Source organism: Antechinus flavipes, chromosome 4 (assembly GCF_016432865.1).
Source record: "Antechinus flavipes isolate AdamAnt ecotype Samford, QLD, Australia chromosome 4, AdamAnt_v2, whole genome shotgun sequence".
NCBI classification, from domain to species: Eukaryota; Metazoa; Chordata; class Mammalia; order Dasyuromorphia; family Dasyuridae; genus Antechinus; species Antechinus flavipes.
In genome coordinates, this window is record NC_067401.1 from 43,914,101 (window position 1) to 43,940,542 (window position 26,442).

Genomic DNA, 26,442 nt, shown 5'->3' on the forward strand with positions numbered 1-26,442 from the left:
GGCCTCTAAAAGGGAAGGACCAATTCCCAGTCAGGGCCTGATGAAGAGGTGGAAGAAAGGAAGAGTATTTCTAAACATTACTCTCTGAAAAAATGCTTCCACCCATTTATATAGTGCCTAAGACTCAAAATTGAGTATTACGATACCAATAAGTTAGTGTTCCATAGAACACAACTTTATCCCTTGAATGTATGTGTTGATAGGGTTGGTAGTGGGGAGCAGAAAATAGAGACATAGCAGAAAATTTGGGTCTAGTGAAGCTTAAGTTTGAATCCTTCCTCTGATATTTACTAACCCCGGACTCATCTTTCTTTATCTATAAAATTTAAAAATAAAAAGTAAGTAGGGTCATTCAGCTAGTATGTTTTCGAAGCTCGATTTGAATTCAGGAAGAGAAGTTCACATCTGGAAATCTATGCCCCTTTCTAACAATTATAGTCGTCTCAAACTCCTGATCTCTTTCTGAAGGTGATGGCTTCGTTTTCATTTAGGGTCTTCAAACACATGGGTTCAAGCAGATCAATCAATCAATAAGCTCACAATGGTGAGTGTCCAACTGTGGATATTCCCCAAGACTTCGTCCTGGTCTTCTTCCCTTCCTCCTTCTATTTTCTCTTACTTGATAATTTCATTATCTCCTATTGGCCCAAACCATTATGTATGATTCCCAGATCTACTTATCCAGCACTTTATCTCTCTGCTGAGCAATTGTTTGTTGGACATTTCGAACTGGATGTCCCATAGGCCTTTTAAGCTCAACACGCCTAAAAGAGAATTCATCATCTCTCCCCGCCAAACCCTTCCCCTTCTGAATTTCCTAATTCCTGTCAAAGACAACTATCCTTCCAGTCATCCAATTTCAAAATCCCAATGTCATTTTTGACTCCTTTCTCTGTTTCCTCCCTCCTTCCCACCCTTTCCCTATTTCTTGCCAAATCTTGCAATTTCTTTCTCTTCCACAGAAGGTCTTGGGACTACTTTATGTTCTTAAAAATTGAGCACCCTAAAGCATTTTTGTTTCTATGGGATCTAGTTATAGAAGGAAATCAAAATATCTTAGTATTGTTGTGAAAATAGTCTTAACCTTATGGATTTCCCCTAAAGGTCTCAGGGACCATTAGAGGCCAACAGGAACAACTGTTGAGAATAGTTGTTCTACAATATCTCTTAAATATGTGCTCCTTCTTCTATTCAGGCTCTCATCATCTCCCTCTTATTTGAACTTTTAAAACAATCTTCTAAGTTGTTTTCCTACTTCAAGCCCCTCCTATTTGCAATTCAATATTAAGCTACCAAAGTGATTTTGCTAAAGTAGAATTCTGACTATGTCACCATCTTGTGCAATGAATTCAAGTGGCTCCCTATTGCCTCCAGGATAAATAACAAGTCCTTTGTCATTCAAAGTTCTTTACAGCCTGGCCTATTTCTACTTTTTAAATCTTATAACTCATTCCCTTTCATGGGCTCTGTGGCCAAAACCAAACTAGCCAATTTACTTTTCTTTCAGCATGACCTTGCATCCCCATTCTCCACACTTTGGGCCCAATTATCCTTATGCTTTTGCTAAGCCCTGAACATTCTTCTTTCAAGTCTCTGATATTTAGAATCCTCAGCTCAAGCACCTACCTCCTCCTGGAGGTCTTCTTGGTCCCCCTAGCTTCTCATGTCATTTCCTCTCAAGTTATCTTCCATCTGCACTGAATTTTTCATTTGTGTTCTGACTTATATTTATTTCCCCATTAATTTTTTTTTTTAAATCTTTAGGGCTTTAGCACAGTGTCTCACATAGAGTGAGTACTTCGTAAGTGCTTGCTAGTGCTAGAGAGTATAATGGATGGAATGCTGAGCCTGGAATCAGAAAGACTGAATTCAAATATTGTCTTGGACACTTACTAGCTGTATGATCATAAGAAGGCCAATTAACATCTGTAAATTGGGGGTAATAATAGCACCTGTCTCCCAGGGATATTGTGAAGATTAAATGAGATAATATTTGAAAAGTGCTTAGTGCGGTGAATCGTAGGCATTACATAGGTGCTGGCTATAAATATTATTATGTTTGCTGATTGGTTGCCAGTTACTGTTTAGGCACACAAAGAAAAAGTGAAAAACAGTCCCTGAATTGAAAGAGCTTACATTCTAATGTACATACTATACACACATATATGCAAATTTACATGTATGTGCAAGTCAGAATACAGAAGGCAATTGTTAGGACAGAAATTAAGGTAAACCAAGTTACAGAGTTTTGATCATGTTCAATTTGTTTTTAAGGCTATCAATTACCAATAAAAGGAGGCTTTAGCTTCTCAGTAGGCCAAAAAGACTTTGAATGAGAGCAGACAGATAATTTTTACCTTCAAAGGAGTAGCATCCCAAGATTAGATGGCAGCATCAGAGATGGGGAAAGCAATATGATTGGCTGTACAGTCTAAAGCATTACAAGCACGATTGGTTGGGAATTAAGAAGGAGATGCTAGCGACAATCCCTCCTTTCATCCTTCAAACATTCCAGTGTACTTGTTTATCATTTTTTTCCAAACTCCTAGAAGTTAATAGCCTATAGAAAGCTTAGATCCTTAATGGTAATTAAGTCTATTCCTTTGGACAGTATCAGCTGGCAACTTGAAATGCCCATGTGATTTTTGCCTTGGGGGTTACTGGATGATTTGGCAATTCCTATAATCCTCTAGCAAAATCTCTCAAAGTCTCCATTGAATACCCAGTTACATATGGCTTTGTGCTAGGTACCATGTTGGGAAATAACCACAATCTAGACTCTAGGAAACTTCACAATCTAAGAGGAACAATAGTGACATAGACAGACATAGATATACAGGCTTGTAGCCTAAGAACATTAGTCTAAGACAGAATTAGGTGGTCAGGTAGATACGCCTTTTTTGCTTTAGCTGAGGTTACTGAGTTACTTTTCCTCATCATTTGATGGAGCTGGGCTTCCTGCTGAGGCAGGCGTGAAACAGGAAGCAGAGTCTTTGAGTTGGGAGGCATTGAATGATCTCCAGATGCTGTCTATTCAATCCTAGTGCTCTCACTAAGAGTCAAGGTCATTGAAAGACAGAAAGGGGAGGTCATTCCAAGCACATGTAGGAAGGAAGAGGATGAAAGAAAGAGAAAAAAGGCAGATAAAGATGAAGGGGAAAAGGAGTAAAAAGGAAGGGAAAGAGAAGAGAGAAAGAAAAAGAAAGAGAGAGAATGGGAGAGAGAGAAAGAGTGGGAGACACACACACACACAGAGAGAGAGAGAGAGAGAGAGAGAGAGAGAGAGAGAGAGAGAGAGAGAGAGAGAGAGGTGTAAAGAAATAAATAGTTCACAGAGCTGTAAAATCATCTTAGTTGATAGTTTGGAATACCATCAGGGCAATTTTGAACTGAATCTGAAATTGATTATTATTTGAAATTAATTTCACTCGCAAGAAGTTTGGGACACCTAGTCTTTGAAACAGCAGATCTAGCTGTGGATGATGAGTATCTCTCTGTGCTTCTTGGCTCATATAGGAAAAGAGGATATTCATATTCTCTAGCATCTGCAAGCTTTAGGAAGGAAGGGTGTGATGTGAGCAAAGGCAGGTGGGGCGGCGAGCCTCAGCAACAGCTGCCTAGCAGTAGGATGGAACTTCTATCAAACTTCCTCCATCTAGAAGTCAAGGAAGGAAAGGGACTTTCTGTGAGTGCCTCTTTGCTTAATTTACTGATGAAGGTAGGATGATCCCTGTCAGTGGTTTTTACAGATAGACATGGGAGATGTTGTTGGTAAGCTATTGATGACAGTGGGAATAATACCTTTGTAGGATGACTTGCAGGAAGTAAATCCTAGATTTGTGGGAAAAAAAGTCTGCCAAGCTTATTCCAGAGTTAGAAGGGCAGGGATTGAAATGGAAACCAAGACTTTGAGTTTTATTTTTCATTGGCCTGAAGGAGAAACCCATTATGATCGACCTTATCAGTTCTCTGAAGGAGGAAACCAGCCAGATACTGCCCTGACATTGAAAGCATGACCAGAATAATGGAGGGCAAGAAAAGGAACTTGGAGGATTTGAGTTCTCCTGGGGTGTGAAAGTGCTGGTCCTGCTAAGGAAATTGGTTACTTCTGTCAGGATTTTACTACCAGTTTCATCCAGGACAAGATGTTTTCAGTCAATATCCAGGGAACATCTTTAGGCAAATGCCAGATCAAACATAACTATTTGAGGATTTATCTGAATTTATCTTTGAAGTACTAGGGAGCATGAGAATCCAGGATGACCCCCTTGTGCCTCCTCAACTCTTGTTCTTCTAATCCAGGCTGCATTCCCTCTAAGCCTCCTTGCATCTGAAGGGAGTTAATTCCTGTCCTGCAAGACTCAGGCTCTCCCACTACTGCCAGTCTTTGCCAAATCTGCATCAAGACATTGCTTTCAGATCTCAGAGTAAAGAGGCATTGACATTTCCAGAATCAGGGATGCAGGTGTAACTGAATGAAAAGCTTGTTATCAAGAAGATATTTCTACTTTATGCAAACAGCCCCCCAAATCCTAAAACTCTGTATTGTGCAGATTCCCAGGACACAAGTGGAAACTGCATCACAGAGGTGTAGGTTAATGAAGGCAGATCTCTGTAGCAAGGGCTGGATCCATGAAGAAGTAGCAAGGTTTCTTGACTTGCTCATTGTTTAAGCATCTCATCTCAGGTATTCTGAGATTACTATATCTGCTTACAGGAAATTGGAGTAGCTGTTGCTTTTTCATCAAAAGGTAGCGGGGGGATAGAACACTGAACCAGGAATTAGAGACTTAAGACTCTTATTTGCTATGTGAGCTTTTGGCCATCCTACTTCCTTCATCTGTAAAATAAAACTAATGGAACTAGTAATAGCATTTAGCTGCCAGGAATTTTGTGAGGATAAAATTAAATATTTGTTAAGCTTTTTGTAAACCTTAAAGCATTAGATACTGCTATATGCTAGCTATAAAGAATAGGGCCTGCCCCATTAGTCTTTTTTCTCCTCCTCATCTCCCGTTCTGAATCATCTTTCTTCCTAGGAGATGAGTGCTGCTACAGTTACAGATAATCCAAAGGAATGATTCTATAATGGTGGAATTTCAGAAACTATAACAGGTGTTATGGATGTGGGAGATATTTTTGGATGATGGGGTTTCACAGATCCCCTCAGATCATACCAAGTAGAAGCTGTAATGAAGTTTGCCTTGTATAGCGCTGTCTCTCTTAGATCCAAGGCAGGATTCTCTTGTGATTTGATTGATATTTCCTCCAGAGACAAAAGTATTATGCAGTAAGGAAGAAAGATGTGAAAGATCTGGGGAACTGGGAAGTCTAAGATGTGGGAGCTTTCATCAGATGGAAAGAGTAGAGATGACTAGCCGGGATTAATAGCAGTTAAGCAAGGTTAACACCTTTGCTTTATGTCTTTGGAGACACTAATATCATAACAACCTCACAGGGCTGGTGGTTGTCATGATCCAGTGAAATAACATATGGTCAGTGCTTTGGAAACTTTAAAGCACTACATAAATGCTAGCCATTATCCTAGAAAAGGAACATTTGTTTCGGGTTAGGTTTCAGTTAAAACCCTTGGATAGAATTCTCCATTTCAAGCCCCCCTATCCTTTCTCTTCTTCATCACTTATCTATATCCCTTTGAGGTGAATAAAAGCAATGACACCATTCATAGCAACCTTTTATTTTCCTATATTATCTTTTATCCAAGTTGCTGAGAAAACTTCCAATATCTTCAACAATCACCATTCTTGCATCAAGGGCCTCATGTTAGAGCCTGGGAATAGAAAGATGAAAAAAATTACAGAGCCCCTGACCTCATGGAGCTTACAATTGAATAAGAAAAGTGAAAGATAAATGGACAGCTAAAAAGTATAATGTGAGGGAAAATGTGATTAAAGGCCAAGGAGACATTTGGGGAATGAGCCAAAACATTTAAATGGGAACCATCAAGTATGGTTTTCTGGAGAAGGTGGTCCTGAGTTAGATAGCTAGATTGCATAGTGGATAGAGCACTGGGTTTGGAATCAGGAATACTCATCTGTAAACTGTAAGCTTGCTCCTGGTCAAGTCATTTAACCCTGTTTGTTCCACTTCATTAATTGTAAAATGAGTTGGAAAAGGAAATTGCAATCCACTCTAGTATCTTTGCCAAGAAAACTTCAAAATGGGTTATGAAAAATCAGACATGACTGAACTACAACAAATCCATAGAAGCAACATCCTTGTTGATTTCTTATTTGTGTCACCTTTTTTCTCAGAGAGCTGGATGATCAGAATATATATTAACAACCACATTTATATTGCATTTCATGGTTCAAAAGCATTTTATATTTTACAGAACATTTCATTTCGTAGATGGAGAAATTGAGGCTCAGAGAGTCCAAATGATTTATGTGAGATTACATGACTAGTAAGTGATGAGGCTGGGATTTGAACCTCTGCCTCCTGGGGCCAAACCCAGATCTCCTTCTGTCATGTGTCACTGCTTCTCCTTATTGTCAATAGGAGGACGTGGAGGTAGGACAGCCAGTTAGGAGGCTATGACAATTCTATAGATGAGAAATGATGAGGTCTGAGCTGAGAAATTACTATGTGAATGGAGAAGAGGAATTGCTTGCTGGGGGTATTATGGAGGTAGAATGGACTGCAATTGGGAACTGATTAAGTGATTCATTAACATTCACCTCCTTCAGAGACTCATGAGTTTAAGCCAATTTATAGATAATGAAACAGGTAATACTGAGACTGAGGAAATTTCCCAATTTGCATAAATATTCAGTGACGAGAATAAGAAAAGAACTTAAGTCTCTGAGTTGGGGCCCAGTTTGCCTAACACTAGGTCACATTCCCTCTTGAAAACCATTGCTCACATGCTGGTTGACTCATTTTACAAGCTGAGATCCAGTTGGCCAATCATAAACTCTCTTTCAACCACTGTGCTTTTCCAAGTGTCTCCCTCCCAGTGAGTATCTATATTTTCATTTATTCTCCCAGGAGGCATTAGTTATGTTTTTCCACGTTGAACCTCTTTCTATTCTTTCCTTGCAACATTTCCAGCCTCCTTGGATTTTGAATGATTTTTCTGTTGTGACTGGCATGGATAGGGTCTGCTGCTTGGGCCAACCTGTGGATTCAATCAATGTTCTTCTTGCTTTCTTTCTCAATCATGGTTATAGATACAGTACTAGGTAACCAGACCTAAATAGACTCCTAGCAACATCCAGTCAAATATCTCCTATCCATTTAATTTATAATCATTTATCATTTTTTCTGGCTTATGGTCTTTCAGAGTATGTTAATTTTTTTTATCTTGTTATTTGTTCTCCCTACCCTGTCATGAGCTTTTTTCCACTATTGTCCTTTTGTTCATGTTATAGTGCCAGAAAAAGTTGGCAATCATTTTGTTATCTATGGCTCTTGACCAGTGATGGTGTCATCTAACAGGGTGATGTCTTTGTAATGGCTAACATATTGGAGCCTGTGATAATGAGGCCCACTGTGGCTTGAGGGACATGTTTTTTTGTTCTCTGAGGAGAGAATTTGAGGATCAGATCTAGGTAATATATTGTTTCCTTAACATTTAATCCAGATCCAGAGGAGTGGCAATGAGTTGGACTGCAAGGAAGTAAGAGTACTTTCTTATATTATGAGTGTCAGAAATTGGTCCATTGTAGTTCCTTTTCTTCAGGCTAGGGACATCTTGAACTCTTGACTTCATTGGTCTATTGGACACCAGCGGTTCTGTTACATAAAAGCCATCTCCAGGGCTGCCTTTGTGGCCATGTGGAAAGTATTACACCATCATTCTTCTCAGCTAGGTTGTGGGCCTCTTGTCAGTTTGTGGTTCTTTAGAATATCCCCAAGATGACAAGACAGTTTCAGCAGTCTGAATGAAGAAGCCAAACCCTGATCCAGTGAAAAAGAAGGAGGAACTGAGAGTAAAGGGCTTTCTCAAGTTATCTCCCATTTGACCTCTTTTCTTGTGGAATGAAAAATGGCCTTGTCTCTCCCTAGCTCAGGCTCCCTATATCACCCATGGCATCAGGAAATTGACTGAGGAGGAGAGGAAAGAACCAGTGTAGAGTTATGAAATCAGGTATTTGAATGGTAAATAGGAAAAAGAGAGTAAATAGAATGAAAAAGAAAAGAATTAAGGCAATCCCCATTCCTGAACCAAATTGAAAGCAGAAGTTGCACGTTAATGTGATGCCTGGTGGGATTATGAATATTGTTCTAGTTATTGAACGTTTTACTGAACACCAAAGGGATGCCCCCACCATTCTTTTGGAATGAGTTGGTTGGAAGGCAATCCCTTATAGGCTGGCTGTTTTCCCAAAATAGTTGATTCTGAGGCATTACCAGTTTGCAAATGAGGGGCCCCTTGTCTCTTTTTATTCTTTCTCCCTCCCTTGCCACATGCTAAGAAGTTTCTACTTTGCTTAGCCAGGAGTATTTTGGAGAATCCATAGTGAAGAGAATTGGAGTACTAAGCAGAGAAGAAATGGTGATTATGGAGGAATTGAACTGATGTTTTTTATCACTGGTTCGAGGAGGGGGAAGTAAAAGGGAGATGGGAAAAGGGAGATACTTGCCAATTTGACCATCTTCCTCCATAGAAGCTTCACTGATAGCATTCAGCAGGCCCAGAGCAGTTCAGCATGTGGAAAGTGTTAGTGGCACACAGATACCTGGGACAGCTTAAAGAGTTTCTTCCCCCACCCCTTTCACTTTTTAGACAATGGAATCACTTTACATATGATTCTGCACTAAAACTTTATAGAGCTAAAAGTAGGTATATTGAGGAGCTAGTCAAAAAGCCAGAATACAGGCTCTGCCCTGGAAGAACTATTCAAAGTAACAGTATATTAAGGCAGAGGTAGCAATGACTCCTAAGATAAAGGGCAAGGTCAGAAAGAGCAAAGATGGCAATGGATGATGCTCATTTGGATATTTGTTGAGGATACGCATCCTCATAGACAAAAGAGCTAACACTGAAAGAGATCTGAAACTCACAGGTACCCCTGAATCAAAGAAGAGGGGTTCAGATAAAAAAAAATTCCCATAGCCCTAGTAAAAGTTTGTGGGTTCTTTTTTTTAGTTCCCTGATGTCTTAATTCTGAACTGGTTTCCATCCAGTTAGGAACAGCAAAGACTGAGGAGGATATATGTTTGAAGTTTATGAAAGCATGAGTGATGTGGACAGGATGAATACAAAAAGAGGTCTCTGGCTCCCGGCATGTTAAAACTAGGGAAATCTGTCTGAATTCAGAAAGAGGTACTTTTGGGACAAACAGGCACTGTGGAATGAACTATATCTTCTTAAACTTTCTCTACTTGTGATACCATTTTGCCTAAGAAATTTTTCCACACCCCCAGGTATGTAAATATATAAAATAGGTATGCAAATCAAACATGATAATAAACCATAATTTTATGACACCCATATTCAATTATGAGAGTCTATATGGGATCTTAAACCATAGTTTAAGAAGCTGATGAGTAAAAAAAACATGTGATACATAAAATCAAAGCTATGACATTGTAGGAAAATATAGACGAGTTTAAAAAGGACTTGGAGTAGATAGGTCCATGAATAGATTAAAGGTAGAGTTGGGAGTAATTACAAACACAAAGTTTTTGAGCAATCATGTTCTTTCTCAAATGCCTGTGGTGTTGCTATCAGAGACAGATTATTGGATTGGAAAACTATATCTGTGATCAAATCTGGTATTTCTAGGTTGTTGGTTTTTTTTTTTTTTTTTGACTGGAGAAGTTTACTAGGAATATCCTTCAGGGATTTGGGGATTTTTACTCTTCCTATTTTTCCCAAACAGTAATGGGAAAGGTGTCTTAATGTTTTATGTTAAGTAGAAAGGTGACAGACAGAGGTAATATTGATTTCCCAGCTTCTAAGTAGCAGTTATCTTGCCATATTTTTAGAATTCTATTTGGTTTTCTCTCCCACTGTTGACCATCAGTAAACATGCAGTAGTAATCTGAGGGTAGAATATTCTACCAGTCATTCATTTAATTGTAGTAATTTGACTTTCTTCTACATACAAAGCTTCATGTGGAGTACTACTTGGGAGGACTCATTGATACTGGAAAGACAATCATTACAAAGAAGCTAAACACAATCCAGTAAAGAGTCTACTATGTTTTTATTTAAACTCTAAGCAGAGTTTAGATCAAAAGCTCCTTAATGATGATGTTTTTTTGCTTTATTTTTAAAGTAGTTTGGCAAAGTTGGCATAGTCCCTGGCACTTAGTAGATACTTAACAATTGCCTTTAAGGGCAATGCATATCCTGTCACTTCTCATATTTCCCATCAACTTGTAATTGGATTAGTTGCTTATTTTAATCTGTAAATGGATGAGCTTTATTTTTGGAGAATAGTAAATTATTATTGTCATTGGAGATAAAGATCCAATTATATTCTCCTTGGGTCAGACTAGGGAATATTGCTTACAGTTCTGGATATGGCACATTTTAAAGAAATATTTAATAACTAGAAAGAGGTCAGAATAAAGAAACATTTGAAAACCACTCAGCATTGTTGGAGGAATCTTTACCGGAGAAGAAAAGAGCAAGGAAAAATGTACATGATAATAAGCTTCAAATATCCAAAGAGCTGTTATATAAAGAGATTTGGGGAGAGACCTTTCTAAAAGCAGAAATAAAATAAGTGGTGCATAACAAAATAAAAATTTTAGTTTGTGTTGTGTTGCATTTTAAGGTTTATGAAGGGCTTTCCCCTTAATAACTGGTGAGAAAGGAAATTCAAGTGCTGTAATGCCTATTTTATCAATATGGAAATTGAGGCTCAAAAGAAATGAAATGACTTTCAAAGTTGCTTCACCGTCATTATATGAACTCCTTTTCCCTACGTAATATTGCTTTGAATAAGGGGAAAGAATAAATAGGGAGATTTTGGCTTAACAACAACAAGAGCTTTCTAAGAGTCAGAGCTATCCCATGGTGCAGGAAGCACTGCTTTGGAATACTGTCTGTGAGAAATGCTGCAGAGGAGATTCCTACAATGGGTGGGAGTGCAGACTACATGATCTCCAAGTTCTCTTTCTAATTCCAAACTGTAATTTGCCAATTCCATCTTTTGGCTACATTTTGAGTCTGGGCTAAATGATTATTTTTGTCTACAGAATTAGTTATTTAAGTATATTTGTTAGCGCACTTACCAGAAATGTCTTGTCTGCTATAGGATAGGATTTCATTATCCTTAGATTTAGAATGCTAAAGAACTTCAGAGACCCTTTAGTCTAGTCCCCTCATTTTACAGATGAGGAAACTGAGGACCTAGGAAGTCATGCCTTGCCTAAGGGAACACAGGTCATTTTATACACACACACACACACACACACACACACACACACTCAAGTCCTTCTGACTTCAGGGCTGGTGCTCTATCCACTTCGCCAGCCCCCCTAAAGAATTTTCTACCCAGTGCTTCCTTTGTAACTTAGACCCTTAAGGAGTTGCCTGATACACTGACTAATTAACTTACCTGGAGTCACACAGCCAGAAAGTCAGAGATGGAGCTTGATTTCAGTTATTATTATTATTATTATTATTATTATTTTTTGCTGAGGCAATTGGGCTTAAGTGATTTGCACAGGTTTACACATCTAGGAAGTGTTAAGTGTCTGAAGCCATGTTTGAACTCAGGTCCTCCTGACTTCAGGGCTGATGTTCTATCTACTGCATCATTTAGCTGCCTTGAACCCAGTTATTTTTTATCGTGAGATCAGTTCTCTATTCATCCTGCTATGCTGCTACTCTATTTTTGTCCATGTAAAATATAAGATCTTCTTACAGTCTTTCTTATTTGGATTGTGGAATTAAAAAAGGACCTTTAGAGGAAACAAATATCCCAACTCTCATACCTTACCACCCTCATTGGTATGTGTTAGGATTATTTATGTTCATTTATTTCATTTTATCTTATTTTTTCAATTAAATTAAAATTTAAGTCAGTTAAAAAAACTTCTTGATACACACACACACACACACACACACACACACACACACAGACATACATTCAAGCAATTGGTTATGTCCAAAATGTAAGTTTTGGTCAGGAGATGGATAATATGTTTCATCAGCAGTCCTCTGGAATAATGGTGGTAGTAGTAGTAGTGGTAGAAGTGTGTGTGTGTGTGTGTGTGTGTGTGTGTGTGTGTGTGTGTGTTGTTAAAGAAGAATGGGGATGGAGGCAGTCTAGATGAAATTCCTGCTATTTGCAATGAGTCTTTAATGCCTTCAAAGAGAATCACAAGCTATTGTTATGGTGCTCAATCCAAGATCCAAATTTAGTTTCTGAGGGACTAGGTCTAAATCTTCTATGCCTTTCTGTCTACTGGGTCTTGCTTATGACCTCTCACTCTCTCTACCAAATTGTTGTACGTGATATATTCAGCGTTAATGTGGGTTGATCATGTGAAGAGGTCTTCTGTTTTGACTTTTAACAGATTAACAGCTAATAAACACTAGGCAATACCTTCCCCTCAGAACCTTTTCTTAAAATAAAGGTTGGATTTGTCAGCCCTTGTATATTTAAAGCTTCCTAGATGCCAGGGATGACATTAGAAAGTTAACTGATAAAGCAAATTAGCTGTACAAAGAAAACATTTTCTAACACAAAAAGCCAATTAGCATGTTAGAAACCTAAGGAAAGGGGAAAGAAGCTCCTTTCATGGAAAAGATACTTATTTGCACTTGTAACATATCTCTAGCTTTACTCTCATGTTCAGCACAGGCTGAATATAATTGGAATAATAACAATAGCTACCCTATCCATTACACTTTTACAGACTGCTTTGTACAACTCAGCTCATTTGATCCTCAGACAATCTTGTAAAAGTACACATACATATTCTTTTTCCTATTTTATAGATGAAGAAACTGAGGCTCAGAGCGATGAAGTGACTTGTCATGTCTCTATGAATATATAGAGTGAGTTAATATCAGAGTTAGGGTTCTGTTGATTTCCAAGACCAAAACTCTTTCCATTATACTAGGATGCCTGGAAATGAACCATCTGGAGAAGATGGAGTACTCTGAGATCAAACAGTATAGATCCAATCTCAGAAAAGAAGAGAAACCTTTTTTGTTTCAGAAAAAGGAATCATAGTCACCCTCAACCAGTCCATAGTATAGCACTGTATGCTCTATGAACTTCTTTTGGTCAATCAATAAATATTAATTAAATATGCATAATGTGCCAGAAACTATGCTAAACACTGGGGATATTAAAATGGTAAAACCCCAAACTTTTGTTATGGTATAATGTGACATGTAAACAAATACAGACATATACAATGAAAACAAACAGATATGAAATGCCTTTATTTACAGTCATGTCCACCTTTTCCTGACCCCATTTTGTGTTTTCTTGGCAAAAATGATTTGCCATTTCCTTCTCCAGCTTATTTTACAGATGGGAAAACGGAGGCAAACAGGGTTAAGTGACTTGCCAGGACCACACAACTAATAAATGTCTGAGGCTAGTTTTGAATTGTACCTCTAGGTACAAGGCTTTATCCACTGCACCATTCAGATGTCCATGAAATGATTATTTTATGCTAGGTATTGGAGAGATAACAAAGTTTAGGAAAAAAAGAAAAAAAAAACAAAGTCCTTGTCTAAGAATCACAGAAGACCCCAACCCAGAGACTTTGTTCGAGATTTAATTTGCCTCTCTAATTCCAAATCCCCTTTTGAAGAGAGGAAGCTTCAGCAAGAGATTGCCTGTTAGAAAATCTAATTACTTCTGAATTAATGCATTTTTCAAATGTGTTTTAGAGAGATGAGAATCTCCCCTCCAAACTGGAAAGATTCTCATTTTAGCCAGATCTAGAAGCAAATTGTCTAAAAAGAACTGCCCTAAAGGTGTTCGAATCTTTAGAATTCAGAGAAGTCCAACAATTTAATTCCTTGATCCTAATGGTTTGGAAAAGTATTAGGAAGAATTATATTTGGCTTTGAAAGTATTTCAGATTTCTCTGCTTTTCCACTGACTGATTCTATTCTAAGATGGTCATCCTCTAAATGTTTCACTTCTATCAGTTCTCAGCTCAAGCATTGCCATCTACATGAGAGCTTTGCTAATCTCCCTATCTCTTTCTTAGTGGTTCACCTCCATCCACTTTTATCTATTTACATATACCTTAGCTCTGCAAACTTCAAAGCACGATATTATATATATCTATGTATGTGTTGTCTTTCCCATAAACCTTAAATCCCTCAAGGACAATAACCATTTCACTTCTCTTTGCACTCTCAAAGCATATTCGATGTTAAACATCACACTAGGTTCATAATAGCTTGGTGATATTGTTTATTTGATTCTGGATACATTCAGAAGGCATTGGATTCAGGCTTCCTCTTCTAACTGAAACAGGAAAATCTATTGATCATGCCCTTAATGTGTTTATCTTTCCTTTGCTGGCCTTCCTTCATTATTGACAATTTGTATATGCTTTGTTAGCTGAATGAATAAAGAAGTTATTATGTATTTACTATTTGCAAAGCACTGGAATTACAAATTGAAAAGACAGGTCCTCTTGTCAAGAAGTTTTTTTGGCCTTAATTCTATTGTTTTTCTTTTGTTGACTCTTTCCCCCTTATCCTGTGTCCTGTTTGCATTCTAAGTTGTTTGTATGCTATCTTCTTCATGTGACTATGATTACTTTGAGGACAGGGACTGGTTTTTTTTTTTTTTTTAACTTTTCTTATATTTCTAGTGCTTAGTATAGTATCTGGCACATGGTGGCCACTTAAAAAATATTCATCTACTGAATGATTGACTAATGAGGATGCAACCCAAATGGAAGATTTTAGATGCAATTCAGATGGAAAATTCTCATGGTCCTTAGGGTACAGTGGAAAAACTGATGGTGATGCTTCTTTACTTTCTGATTATGTATCAATTGATGGCTAATGACCTCTGCCATAAAGAACTTGGGTAGTAAGACCTTTCACTTATAGGTCTTCAGAAGCTGTGCCTGAATATCTTTAGAAGCAGTTGCCTAGCACATTTTTAGAGGGGTTGCTTCCTAGGATGATGGTTGATGGTGCAGAGCTTGAAGCATTGCTATTCTCAGGGTTCTTGGGTTCACGGTCTTGGCTTATTTCCATTAGGATAAGAGAGAAAATGATGGTCAAGGGGTTGGTGGTAATTTGAATTTCCTGCACATGCTGAATCCTGTCTACCTTTAAAAGGTAGCATCTTTATTAGGCTAATTTGCATGTCTTGTGCGCTGCAGTTGTTGGAGATGTTTGGCCCCTTCTCCAGATATATATATATATATGTATTTGTATGTATATATATATATATATATGTATTTGTATGTATATAGATAGATATATATATATGTATTTGTATGTATATAGATAGATATGTATTTGTATGTATATAGATATATATGTATTTGTATGTATATAGATATATATGTATTTGTATGTATATAGATATATATGTATTTGTATGTATATAGATATATATGTATTTGCATATATATATATATATATAATATATATATATATATATATAATATATATATATATAGATATATATATAAATTGGCTTCCCCTAATGTTGGCTATGAGGGCTAGACTGTAAGCAGAATCAGTCATCTGGAGATTGCTCCCATTTCTGGGGCTCCTGTGCCTGAAATCCATATTGCCTGTATTTGTTCCTCTATTAACTCTTTTAAGCCATTGATGTTCTAAAGACACCTGCTTTGCCCTCTGGGACAGTCATACACGATTGGTAGATATTAAGGCAGGAAGAAGAAAGCTCTTGCTATTTTTGGATTTCAAATAGAGGTAAAGAGAAGATTAGGCATTTATTCAATAATATTTATTCAATATTACCATCAATGTCACTGGAAGATTTAGAAGCAAGATAAAGACCAAGATGTTTAATGCTTTCTTGTCTTTCTTATCTAGCTGGTGATATGACTTGTAAGAAAGTCAGAATGAAATAGCATCAGGGTCTTGGATTGGTTTATAGATGGACTCGAACTGGGAAAATTCCTTTTTTTAAATTTCTGTAAGCTGACAACATCAGCACATTGTACTTCTAGGTTAATTTACTCTGGTGGAGGTGATCTCTCAACAGTAAGAAATGCACTGCCATTTGCCAGGTGAGAGAAGTTAGGCCTGTCCTTTCTGTCCAACTCAATGCATTTCTTGGCTTTATTTATGTCTTCTTCACCTGGCTTTTTTCTTGTTCCTTAGGACTGGACTGGAGGCCATTATGGAAACATATGCTTTCTGGAGACCACCTGTGCGCACACTCACCTTTGAGGATTTCACCACGATGCAGAAACAGCAAGGTAAGCCACTGGATAATGGTCACTGGCTAGGGACAGGATGGGGGCAGGGAAGGGACGAGGCACAAAATCTGAGTTGGGACATCTGGCCTCCAGCTGAGTCATGGGATTGTGCTGATGGCTATGAAATGAAGAGAACCTGGGAACCACATAAATAACTGGAGCGTCATCACTTGGCTGGATGGGGGATGGGAACAACCCCTTAGATCTGATTCTCTTAGATAGTACTTACTCTGAGCCTTCAGAAGTTACCTCAGTATCCCCAGTGTGGAATGATAGTTACTTCATATTTTTCTTACTTTTCTTCCCAAGCATTCAACAGAACACTGGTACTTATAGATTTTTCTACAATATTATCTCCACTATCACTATGGTCTTTTTATAGATAAAGGTCTTGGGGCACAGAGAGATGGGTATAAACATTTGTTTAAGATCTCTCAGTGCTTATGGAAAATAAATGTTGACTCTCTATCCCTAGGTCTACTGTTTTAGCCCACTGAGACTCCCTACCTTTCTTGCTCTTTACCTTATGTTTTATTTGGAACAAAATTGTTCTCAAAGAAAGACAGGGAGAGCCTCCAAAAGAACTGTCTGAAAATAAGCTGCATATATTTCAAGTGAAACCTCAAATGTAGCTAGCCTATATGCTCTCCTTGTTTTCCTTTCAAATAGAATTTTCTTGCCCTTCTTTTTCCAACTCATATATTCTATCATATAGAGTCATGATTCTGAACTAAAAAAACATGGGAACCATTACTCTGTATGTCAGGATCTTTGGGAGCTATATAATGATGTACCTTTAATATGTAATGCTATGATATTTGTGGAAATATGTATAGAAGAACTGCACATGTTTAACATATATTGGATTACTTGCCATTTAGGGGAGAGGATGGGAAGAAAGGAGGGAAAAAATTTGGAACACAAGGTTTTGCAAGGCTGAATATTGAAAATTAGCCATGCATATATTTTGGAAAAAAAAAAAAAACTTAATAAAAAAATAAAATCAGATGACCTTCCAAAAATGTAATGCTATTTATATTTTGGGACAATTAGATGACATCATAGTGCATAGAGTACTGGGCTTGGAGACAAGAAAAACTCATCCTCCTGAGTTCAAATCTAGCCTTAGACACGTACTAGATACGTGTGATCCTAGGCAAGTCACTTAACCCTGTTTGCTTCAATTTTCTCATCTGTAAAATGAGTTGGAAAAGGAAATGTCAAACTACTTTAGTATCTCTGCTGGGAAAACCTCAAATGGGGTCACAAAGAATCAGACATGACTGAAAAATAACTGAATAACAAAAATCTATATATTATTATATTTTAATTTATCTTGTTAAATATTTCCCAATTATATTTTAATCTGGTTTGAGCCCTACTCAGTAGTGTTTCAGGCTGGGGGCATGGGCTATGGGCTGAGTGCTTGATACCTCTGGTCTAGATTATAGCCAGGATTGGTAAACTAGATCTTGTGTGCCCATTTTCCTTTATTCTTAAGCCAGGGCCTGCCTCTAATCAGCATCAAGCTTCTCTGGAATCCCCACTCACCCAACCTCATAATATCAAAATAAAAGTTGCTTTGAGACTCATGAAATAGCAATCCTAAAAGGTTACCAACTATCAAGAGTGTGCTGGCATCAGCTCAAACAGACTCAATAAAGTCAAATGTTAAAATTTTCAGTATGTGTATTTGCACCTCAGAAATCAGCCAAAGTTTTCGTTGTTTGTTTTATTGTTTTGTTGATTACTTAGACTTAAAGTGATAGAAAAAATGTCAGTAATGCAAATTAAACTTAAATGTGTGTACAATTTTTTTTTTTTTTAGAGAGTTGGTTGTTAAACATTTATCAGCATATAACTGCTTACTACAGTTGACAATGCCCTAGTCTAAAGGGTCTTAACTGTCTTTTGTATTTTGGCAGTTTGATGAAGTCTATTGGCCCCTTTTCAGAATTAACACAATTAATTCTCAGAATTAATAGAATTTTTAAAATGCCGAAATAATGACTGCTCTTTCTCTAGAAAAACTGAAAAAGGAAGAGAAATGAAAGAGATCAAGAGTAGTGGAGGAAATCGATTTGATTGCATCTGGAGCATCCCATCCTATCCATTAAGCTAAATTTACCATTTGATTACTACCACTGATCAAAATGGTGGCAATTGACAAAATCCTCAAGGTTTCCCCTCCAATCTGATCTTTGATGACAGTTATTTAGATTGCTAAATTCACTGATCTTTGATGACAGTTATTTAGATTGCTAAATTCACTCATCAAATCTAGCTCTGGTTGCCCACTTTTATATCTGTTTTCTGATTAACCCACACAGAAATGAGAGGTAGTCTACATTTGTAGGATTGATTTGTTTTTCTAGAAGTCAGGTTTTTTTTTTTTTGTCAGCTTTTGAAAACTGACTGTGAACTTATTTTCTCTTATCTTGTAGGGTTGTTTTCTAAGTTAGAACAGAAGTAGCAATCTGCATCAGGATTTTTAGCAGGCATATTGCCTTCAATGCAAGGCAGAAATATCTTAGCTTTGGGAAACAATATTCAGTGATTTGCTGGGTTTAGTCATGTCCATTCCTCCTTCCCCACCCCTCCATACTATCTTCCTCAAGTCTTTGCATTCATCCACTATCATATAAATGAGCCTAAAATGACTAATGGAGATGGAACTCTTAAATCTATGAGCTAATGGAGCACTTATGATATACAATCAAATGAGAGATTTAGATAGATTTATGACCTTCTTAGTATAGACATTCCTCCAAGGCAGATTTCAACTTTTTTTACATGTTCTCAACCTATTCTTATCCATTTCTTTCTGCAAATTACTTATAAAGGATTTACTCAATGTGTCAGAAGTCTTCCTTTATTAATTTTAGCACCTCAGGGGTACTCATGTAGTACCAAAGTTGTCCATTCTTGCTTATTGGATTCATCTTTTTTTTTTTTTTTTCCATTATTAAGTATCCTTGGTAATGCCTTTTCCTGCACTTTTTGAGTATAAATTATTGCTGGTAATATGTTCCAACCTGATTATCTTTACCATTTACATTACAGACACTTAGAAAACATATTGGTTTGAAAGAAACTAAACTCTTAGAGCATGATGTCATCACTGAAATCCACTTATTACCAGGGGAACAAAAAGAACCTGGGATTATTGAATACACATGGTAATGGGATGGAGCAATAGGAAAAGCCAAGAATCTATTAAATAGTTTAATTGGAATATATTTTTGAACTTCAGACTGAACTTGATCCAGATTCTCATGATTAAAAACTCTGTGGCTTAGTTCCTTGACTTTAACAAAGGACGTAAAATCAGCAACAATCTCCTCCCTTTTCCCTAAAGCCTAAGGGTTCCAGTAACTGTAGGCAATGTCACTCATAAAAGAGAGGAAAGAAACTGCTTTTCTGTATGAAATTGTTCTGTGTCTCTCCAGAAGCAGAGGAGTAGTTTTCTACTGGAAACACCAGTGGCAAATTGGTTGCTTAACAATTTCTTCTTAGTAGAGGAAAAAATATTAAGCTGTGTCTATACAATAATGGACATTTGGATAAACATGGAAATATTCAGCTACCCAGATGTTTTGCCTAACTGACACCAATTATCTCAACATTTGGAAATGCCTCAGGGGGGAAAATAAGGCATTTTTTTGTTTTTTGTTTTTAATCCAGATGCTACCATAGTGTAGACACAGACTCTTATTCCAGGGTTAAAGACAAAAGTTATACCTTTCTTTCTAAGTTAAGGTAGGTTTCCTTATGAAAGCAGGAATGGAGAAAAATACTTATTATCAAAGGAATGCAGAAGGAGCTTGAAATTATGGAATATATACTAAGAGGATGAGTAAAGGAAAAAAACCAAGAATCCGTTGAATCATTTAGTTGGTACAGAGCTACAGAGAGGCCCAGGACCATTTTGACTTTCAGGCTGTCTCATTGACAACAGATGGCCAAAAATTCTTAGCATCTTCTATCATCTGACACTGGTGACAGGAGTGATCCTAGGTGCTTAAGATTCAATGACCCTAAGTATTTTGGTGACAGTAGGATGACTCTGTTCTGAAAGAAACTAAGCTATTCAGCCTGGAAAATCTAGATATGCACATACAAGTGCCAAATGTTCTCTGATTCATTGTTGATTGAAATGGAAAGTATCATTAATAGTTTGCAGTTAAAGAATAAAGTAGATATATTTCAAATAAATGAAGGGATTTTAAAATCAGTCATTACTTAGTTTTGAGCTTAAAAGCTAAGAGATGATTATCCATTTGTTCTCTTTTAAAAATTGACAGAATGTTTCATTTTAGTAACTCACTTCTATAAATTATCAGCAGAAATAGAAGACATGCTCCTCCATGCAAACAGAAGTTTTAGTAAATGATATACACGATGATATAGCCTGGAAGAAATTGCACTGGATTGTTGGAAGGTTACCTGCGTTTATCTTACTACAATCACTGTCTAAATGGAGATGAGTTGATTAGTCTTTATTTGTATTAGTTTCTTTTATATAAAAAGAAGAGTAACAATAATAGTGTTTATTTAGTGATTTGGGAGTTCACAAAAGACAAATGTTATTTCATTTGACCTTCACAACAACTCTAAGAGGTAGATGCAATCATTATCCTCATTTTATAGATAAGGGAACTGAGGCAAATAGAAGTTAATTGAGTACCTGCCCAAGTCCCTGTAGATAGTAAATAATTGAGATTAGGTTTGAACTCAGTTCTTCCTGATTCCAGGTCAAATGTTCTATTATTTTGTTTACTCCAATACCTACCTGCCTAAAACAGCAAATTTTCCTCATGCCTTAGGTCTATTATGAGGAAAAAAATAGATATTCTATCATTTAGGAGAAAAAAAACTATTCAGCAAACTCTTTACTAATTGGTAAGATCATTGGTATAGATAACAAAATAAAGTTCAATTCCAGTACCTATCACAAGCCTTGGAAATTGGAAGTATGTTACAAGTCGTGTGTGTGTGTGTGTGTGTGTGTGTGTGTGTGTGTGTTTGTTGAACTACTCTTAAATCTACAGTAGTATAGGGGAAATGGAAAAAGAGGTTAGAAAGTAAGAGAGTTTGTAAGAAAAATGGCAGGCTCAAAGATGGCAGAGATACCCGAATCTGTTCTAACTCATATCTAAACAGGCATCCCCTTTCCACCTCTGGAGGTAGCCCATTCCAATTTTGGATATCACTAGTCAATAGGAAACTTTTTCTGACTTCCAAACAATTCACACACTGGCCAACCTGTTTGGTGAATTGAAACAGTGAATTCACCTTTATTTACTTCTTGCTCTGCTTATACTCTAAATGACTTCCTTTCAATCACTAATATCTATTGATTAAGAACTTACTATCTCCCAGATATTATACTAACTACTGTGGACACTCATATAAGCCAGTTGTACCAGGGATGTACAAACCAGAGCAGAGTCAATTGTTAAATTTTCAGTTTAAGCATTTAACCCTTGGAAATAGTGAATGCTACAAATAAGAGCTTGATTTATTGTTTTGTTGATTGTCTCAATTTAAGGAAGTGTTAATAATGCAGATTAACCTTAAATATATGTGTTTCACTCCCTCCCCCAGAGATTGTTAAACGTTTACCAGCATACCTCCTCTATTGCTCTATAAACATTTCTTGAGTTTAGCAAGAATGCAGTAAAAGGCTTAGGAAATGAAATAATCACCAGACTGGAGGTCTGGTACTATGATGATGGTGATGATGATGATGGGATTTAAAGTGCTTTAAGATTTACAAAGTTCTTTACATGTATTATCTATCTCACTTTCCAGCATCCCCAGTCCTTATCTTCAAGGGGCTTACATTTTAATGACATGTCTGGAAGGGGAGGGGGGAGAGCAAAGTGGCTAACAAAGAAGTACAGAAAATGAGTTGAGCCAGGAATGAAGTATGCATGGTAATCTGGGCAAGGGAGTCACTAATTTAGAGACTGGGACCTTGGGATAGAGCTTTTTCCAGAATAGGAAGGATAACGATAAAAAAAATGGTGGCGAAGTCTGGAGATAATAGTAATATTGTAAAATAAGCAAAATTTTCTTAAAAAACTTTTTATGAATATATTTATTTTAATACAACAGACACTCTCCAACAAATACTCAAACTTCCCACAGATAAGCAAAACCACATTATAAGGTAATTTCAATTGATAGATTATCATTTCCCTTTTTGTTGTTTACTAGTTGTTATAAGAAGCAATATAAGCTTTAAGGATTAATAATTTGAGACCTACATCACTTATTGTTCAGCCTGAGTTTTGTTGCCTTTTGGTTTTTAATTTATTTACAATGTTATAGTCATTGTGGAGATTACCTTTTTTTTTTTTTTTTAACTATATTTATCCTGCATCTTTTCATGCATTTTTATGTTTCTCTAAAATCTTCATATCTGGCATTTTCATTATTCCATTACATTCATATGTCACAATTGGTTCATCTATTCCCAAATCATTGAAAACATATTTTGTTTCCAGCTTTTTGTTATTAAAATAATGCTGTTATGAATAGTTTTGTGCATATGGGTCTTTTTTCTTGCTGTAATTAACTTCCCCAAAGCATAAAACCCAGTAGTGGGATTGTTGGGTCACAGGATATGTACGACTTAGCATATTTTCTTGCATAATTTCAAATTGTTTGCCAGAATTGTTAGGACCAATTCAATGATTTGCCAACAGAGAATTAGTGTACTCTTTTCCAACAGTTCACCACTGAATTTTTCCATTTTTGGCAACTTGATATTTTTATGGGTGTGAAGTAGCATGTCAGTTATTTTGATTCTCATCTCTCTGATTATTTGAATAAATTTTTAAGATGGTTGTTGATAGTTGCATTTTTTCTTCTAAAAACATTTGGTCTTATTCTTTGACAAGTTCTTTTAAAGACTGACAAGCTTATAGCAATTCCCTACAGACTTTTGGAGTTCAAACTTTTACCATTGATATTAAGGATTCTTCTCTCTCCTTTGAATTCTAGTTTCACTGATTTAGTTTGCACAGAAGTTCTGTAATACGTAAGCCTTCTTTAATAAGCTAAGCCTATGATGTCTTAATGCCCTCTCATATAATTGTCAAAAAAAAAAAAAACCAAACAGAGCATAATCTTTTATTCTCTATCTTTATGTCATGACTTTCTATAACACACACATTTTTTGATTGACAAACACATTTATCATAAAGTATGAAAATATATATGGGGTGGTGGTGGTGGTAGTAGTTAACATGGTTTCTACTGATCAAGGATTTGGAGAAAGTCTCAAAAATAGTCATTAAAATTCATTTCTTTTTTTCTCCTCTTCCCTCTTCTCACTTAGATAATTGCAAATGTTAGAGCATGACAATGAAACAATAAAACCCATTGTAGAAAAAGCTGTGATTTTACAAGGTAACAGATGGGAATTGAAGAATGAAAGAAACAAAACAATGGAGAAATGCAGTAGATAGAGAAGGACCAGCTGGTGGCAGTGGGAGAAGGTCTCCAGACCGTCTAGATAGGCAGGGGGTGAGGCCATCTATAATATAGCTAATCTACATGTAATTAAGTATTGCTCTCATAAATTTAAATTTTTTTTAAGGGACCTGAAACATTTAAATGCTTGAATTTAATAGGAAAGAGTTCTTATAGTTAATTTTCTGAAGTATGAAACTACACAATTCCCATTAGCAGTATAGCATTTCACATTTACTTTATGAGAAATATAGGATTTCTTGGTTGGACAGCATAAAATTATACTTATTAATATTTTTGGAATTGATTTCTGCCTCCATCATTGCATGGGAATAATGGGCACTTAATAACTCAGAGAATAATATTATTTCAGAATTGGAAGGAACTCCAAAACCCATCTTGTCTGATGTAGGAACTTCATTGAAAACATCTTTTATGAAAGGTCATGCATCTTCGGCTTGAAGACCTCTATTGATGGGGAACTTACTCTCTCCCGAGGAATACATTCCACTTTTAGATAACCTTAACTGTTAGGCAATTTTCTTGAAATCTTCCTTTCTGCACATTCCAACAATTTTTCCTGCTTATGTCTTCTGGGCCCAATCAAAACAAATTTAATTTCTCTTTCTCTTGAGAGTCTTTTAAATATTTGAAGACATTGATATATTCAACTTCTCTTCATTCATTCAACTGATCTTTCTACAGACTTGTTTCAAGTTGACCTTTAGAGAATGAATGAATGAATCAACAAATCTTTAGAACACAGAGTACTTTTTGCTTTTTACCTGTTTAAATAAACTCCCATGAAGGGCTTCTCAAGGACATCCAGTGAGTCAGCACTCTTCAGGGACAGATGCCATCAAATTATAGAAGAGGAGTATCTGGCTCATGGAATCAAGTAATTACATGGAAATTTATTTCCTACCAGCCCAGATGGAGTCCCCTCCTTTCCTTGCTGTTTTTCAATCCGAAAAAAAAAAAAAAAAAAAACAAAAGGAAACTTTATGTGAAAACTTCCATAATGAAATCTGGAAGTGATCAATTTAAAGATGCAAAAGTCAGCAGGTTTGGCATTTAGGGTTTTCACAGACAAATTTCGCTTGTCTTCATGAGATGCTTGTATTATTCTGGATTACTGTCTTCTTACAAGATCACTATTATAAATGTACTTCTTTTGATTATATTGGCTGTTAGCCCTGAATATATGAGCAAGTTAATACTATACATGAATTTTAATGTTCATCTCACTTCAGCATGCTGCCGAAATAGGATTAAGGGAAGCTCGCAAGGGGATTAGGAGTTGGTTTGGGGGTTCCTGGGGATTCTAATCTACTGGGAGTGGAATTTCCAGGATATCCTGATTTTTCTCTCTGTGTTTCCCCTTTCCAAAGTAAATTAGAATCTCTGGGGATGGAGAAAAGAAGTCAGAGAGGTGTACTGTAGAAATCAATATGCCTATTATTCTTGTACCATGCTTAGAGTCACCAGAAAACTGAAAGGACTTTAGAGATTACCTAATCTAACTCCTTCCTTTTACAGCAGAAGGAATTGAGGCTAGAGAGCCTTCTTTGAGAGTGGCTAGGGAGGAGAGAATGGATTCACAAGGCTTTTATGAGACAATTCGGGACTCACAGCAATTCTTTTGGGGAAGTGCATCCTGAGTAGTTTCACTGATACTTTAGACTTTGGGAATGTAAACTGGGATAATGTTCCCTAATGGGTAGTGCAATAGATTTGGCTGTCAGGGTGCCCTGGGTTTGAATTTTGCCAATTTTGCCTCACAAGCTTATTAGATACCTGTCCTGGACAAATTACACAACCTTACTCAGACTCAGTTTCTTCATCTATAAAATGGGAACCCAAAAGGTTAGAGAAAAGACAAGGACTCATCTGAGCTCTTCTAAATTTCTCTTCCAAACAATTTTCCTTTAAACTAGAGAAATTAATATCCGAATTCTTTCCCTCACAGAGTTGGTATGAGGAATAGAAGATAAAACAAGTTATGCAAAATTTGAAGAACTATATGGCCAGAATATGGAATATAGAGTCAGAAAGACCTGTAATGAAATCCTGCCTGACACTTACTAACTAGCTGTGTGATTCTCACTTAAACCCTCCAAGTCTCAGTTTTCTTGTCTGTAAAATGGGATAATAATAATAGTTCTTATTTTTTAGGCTGTTATGAAAGGGGGAAAGGGTTAATATTTGTAAAGTACTACATGAGTATTAGCTATTGTTATTATCATGTCAGTTATTATGCTGATGATGCCTTAGCCAGCTATGCCCAGTAGAACAAAGGTCATAAATAAGCAATGTTCCTTCATCCCATAACATCCCTTGGCATCTACTCACTGTTACATTGGACAGGATATTCATAGATGTTTGGGGAATGCCCAGAGGGACTAAGATGTCTATCTTTATAAACACCAACATATCTAAACACAATGGGAGCTATTAGGAGCTAACATTCTGTGGCCCCTTCCAATCCTATCTGTGATTCTTTTTGGATCCCCAGTACCTCATTCTAAATCATTCTACTGTCAATAACGCTTAGCTGCTGTGCAAAAGGAACCTTATTTCAAGGAT

The 26,442-nt window shown here is 36.7% G+C and overlaps 1 protein-coding gene across 5 annotated transcripts in view; it reads left to right on the forward strand.

Moving 5' to 3' along the window:
* The window catches only part of TBX15 (T-box transcription factor 15), a 142,170-nt gene that overhangs the window by 108,896 nt on the left and 6,832 nt on the right, over positions 1–26,442 (forward strand). For all 5 annotated transcript variants that reach the window (XM_051992890.1, XM_051992891.1, XM_051992892.1 and 2 more), the window contains one exon: positions 16,277–16,374. In XM_051992890.1, coding sequence (XP_051848850.1) covers positions 16,277–16,374 — 98 coding nt within the window. The remainder of the gene's footprint in view (positions 1–16,276; positions 16,375–26,442) is intronic.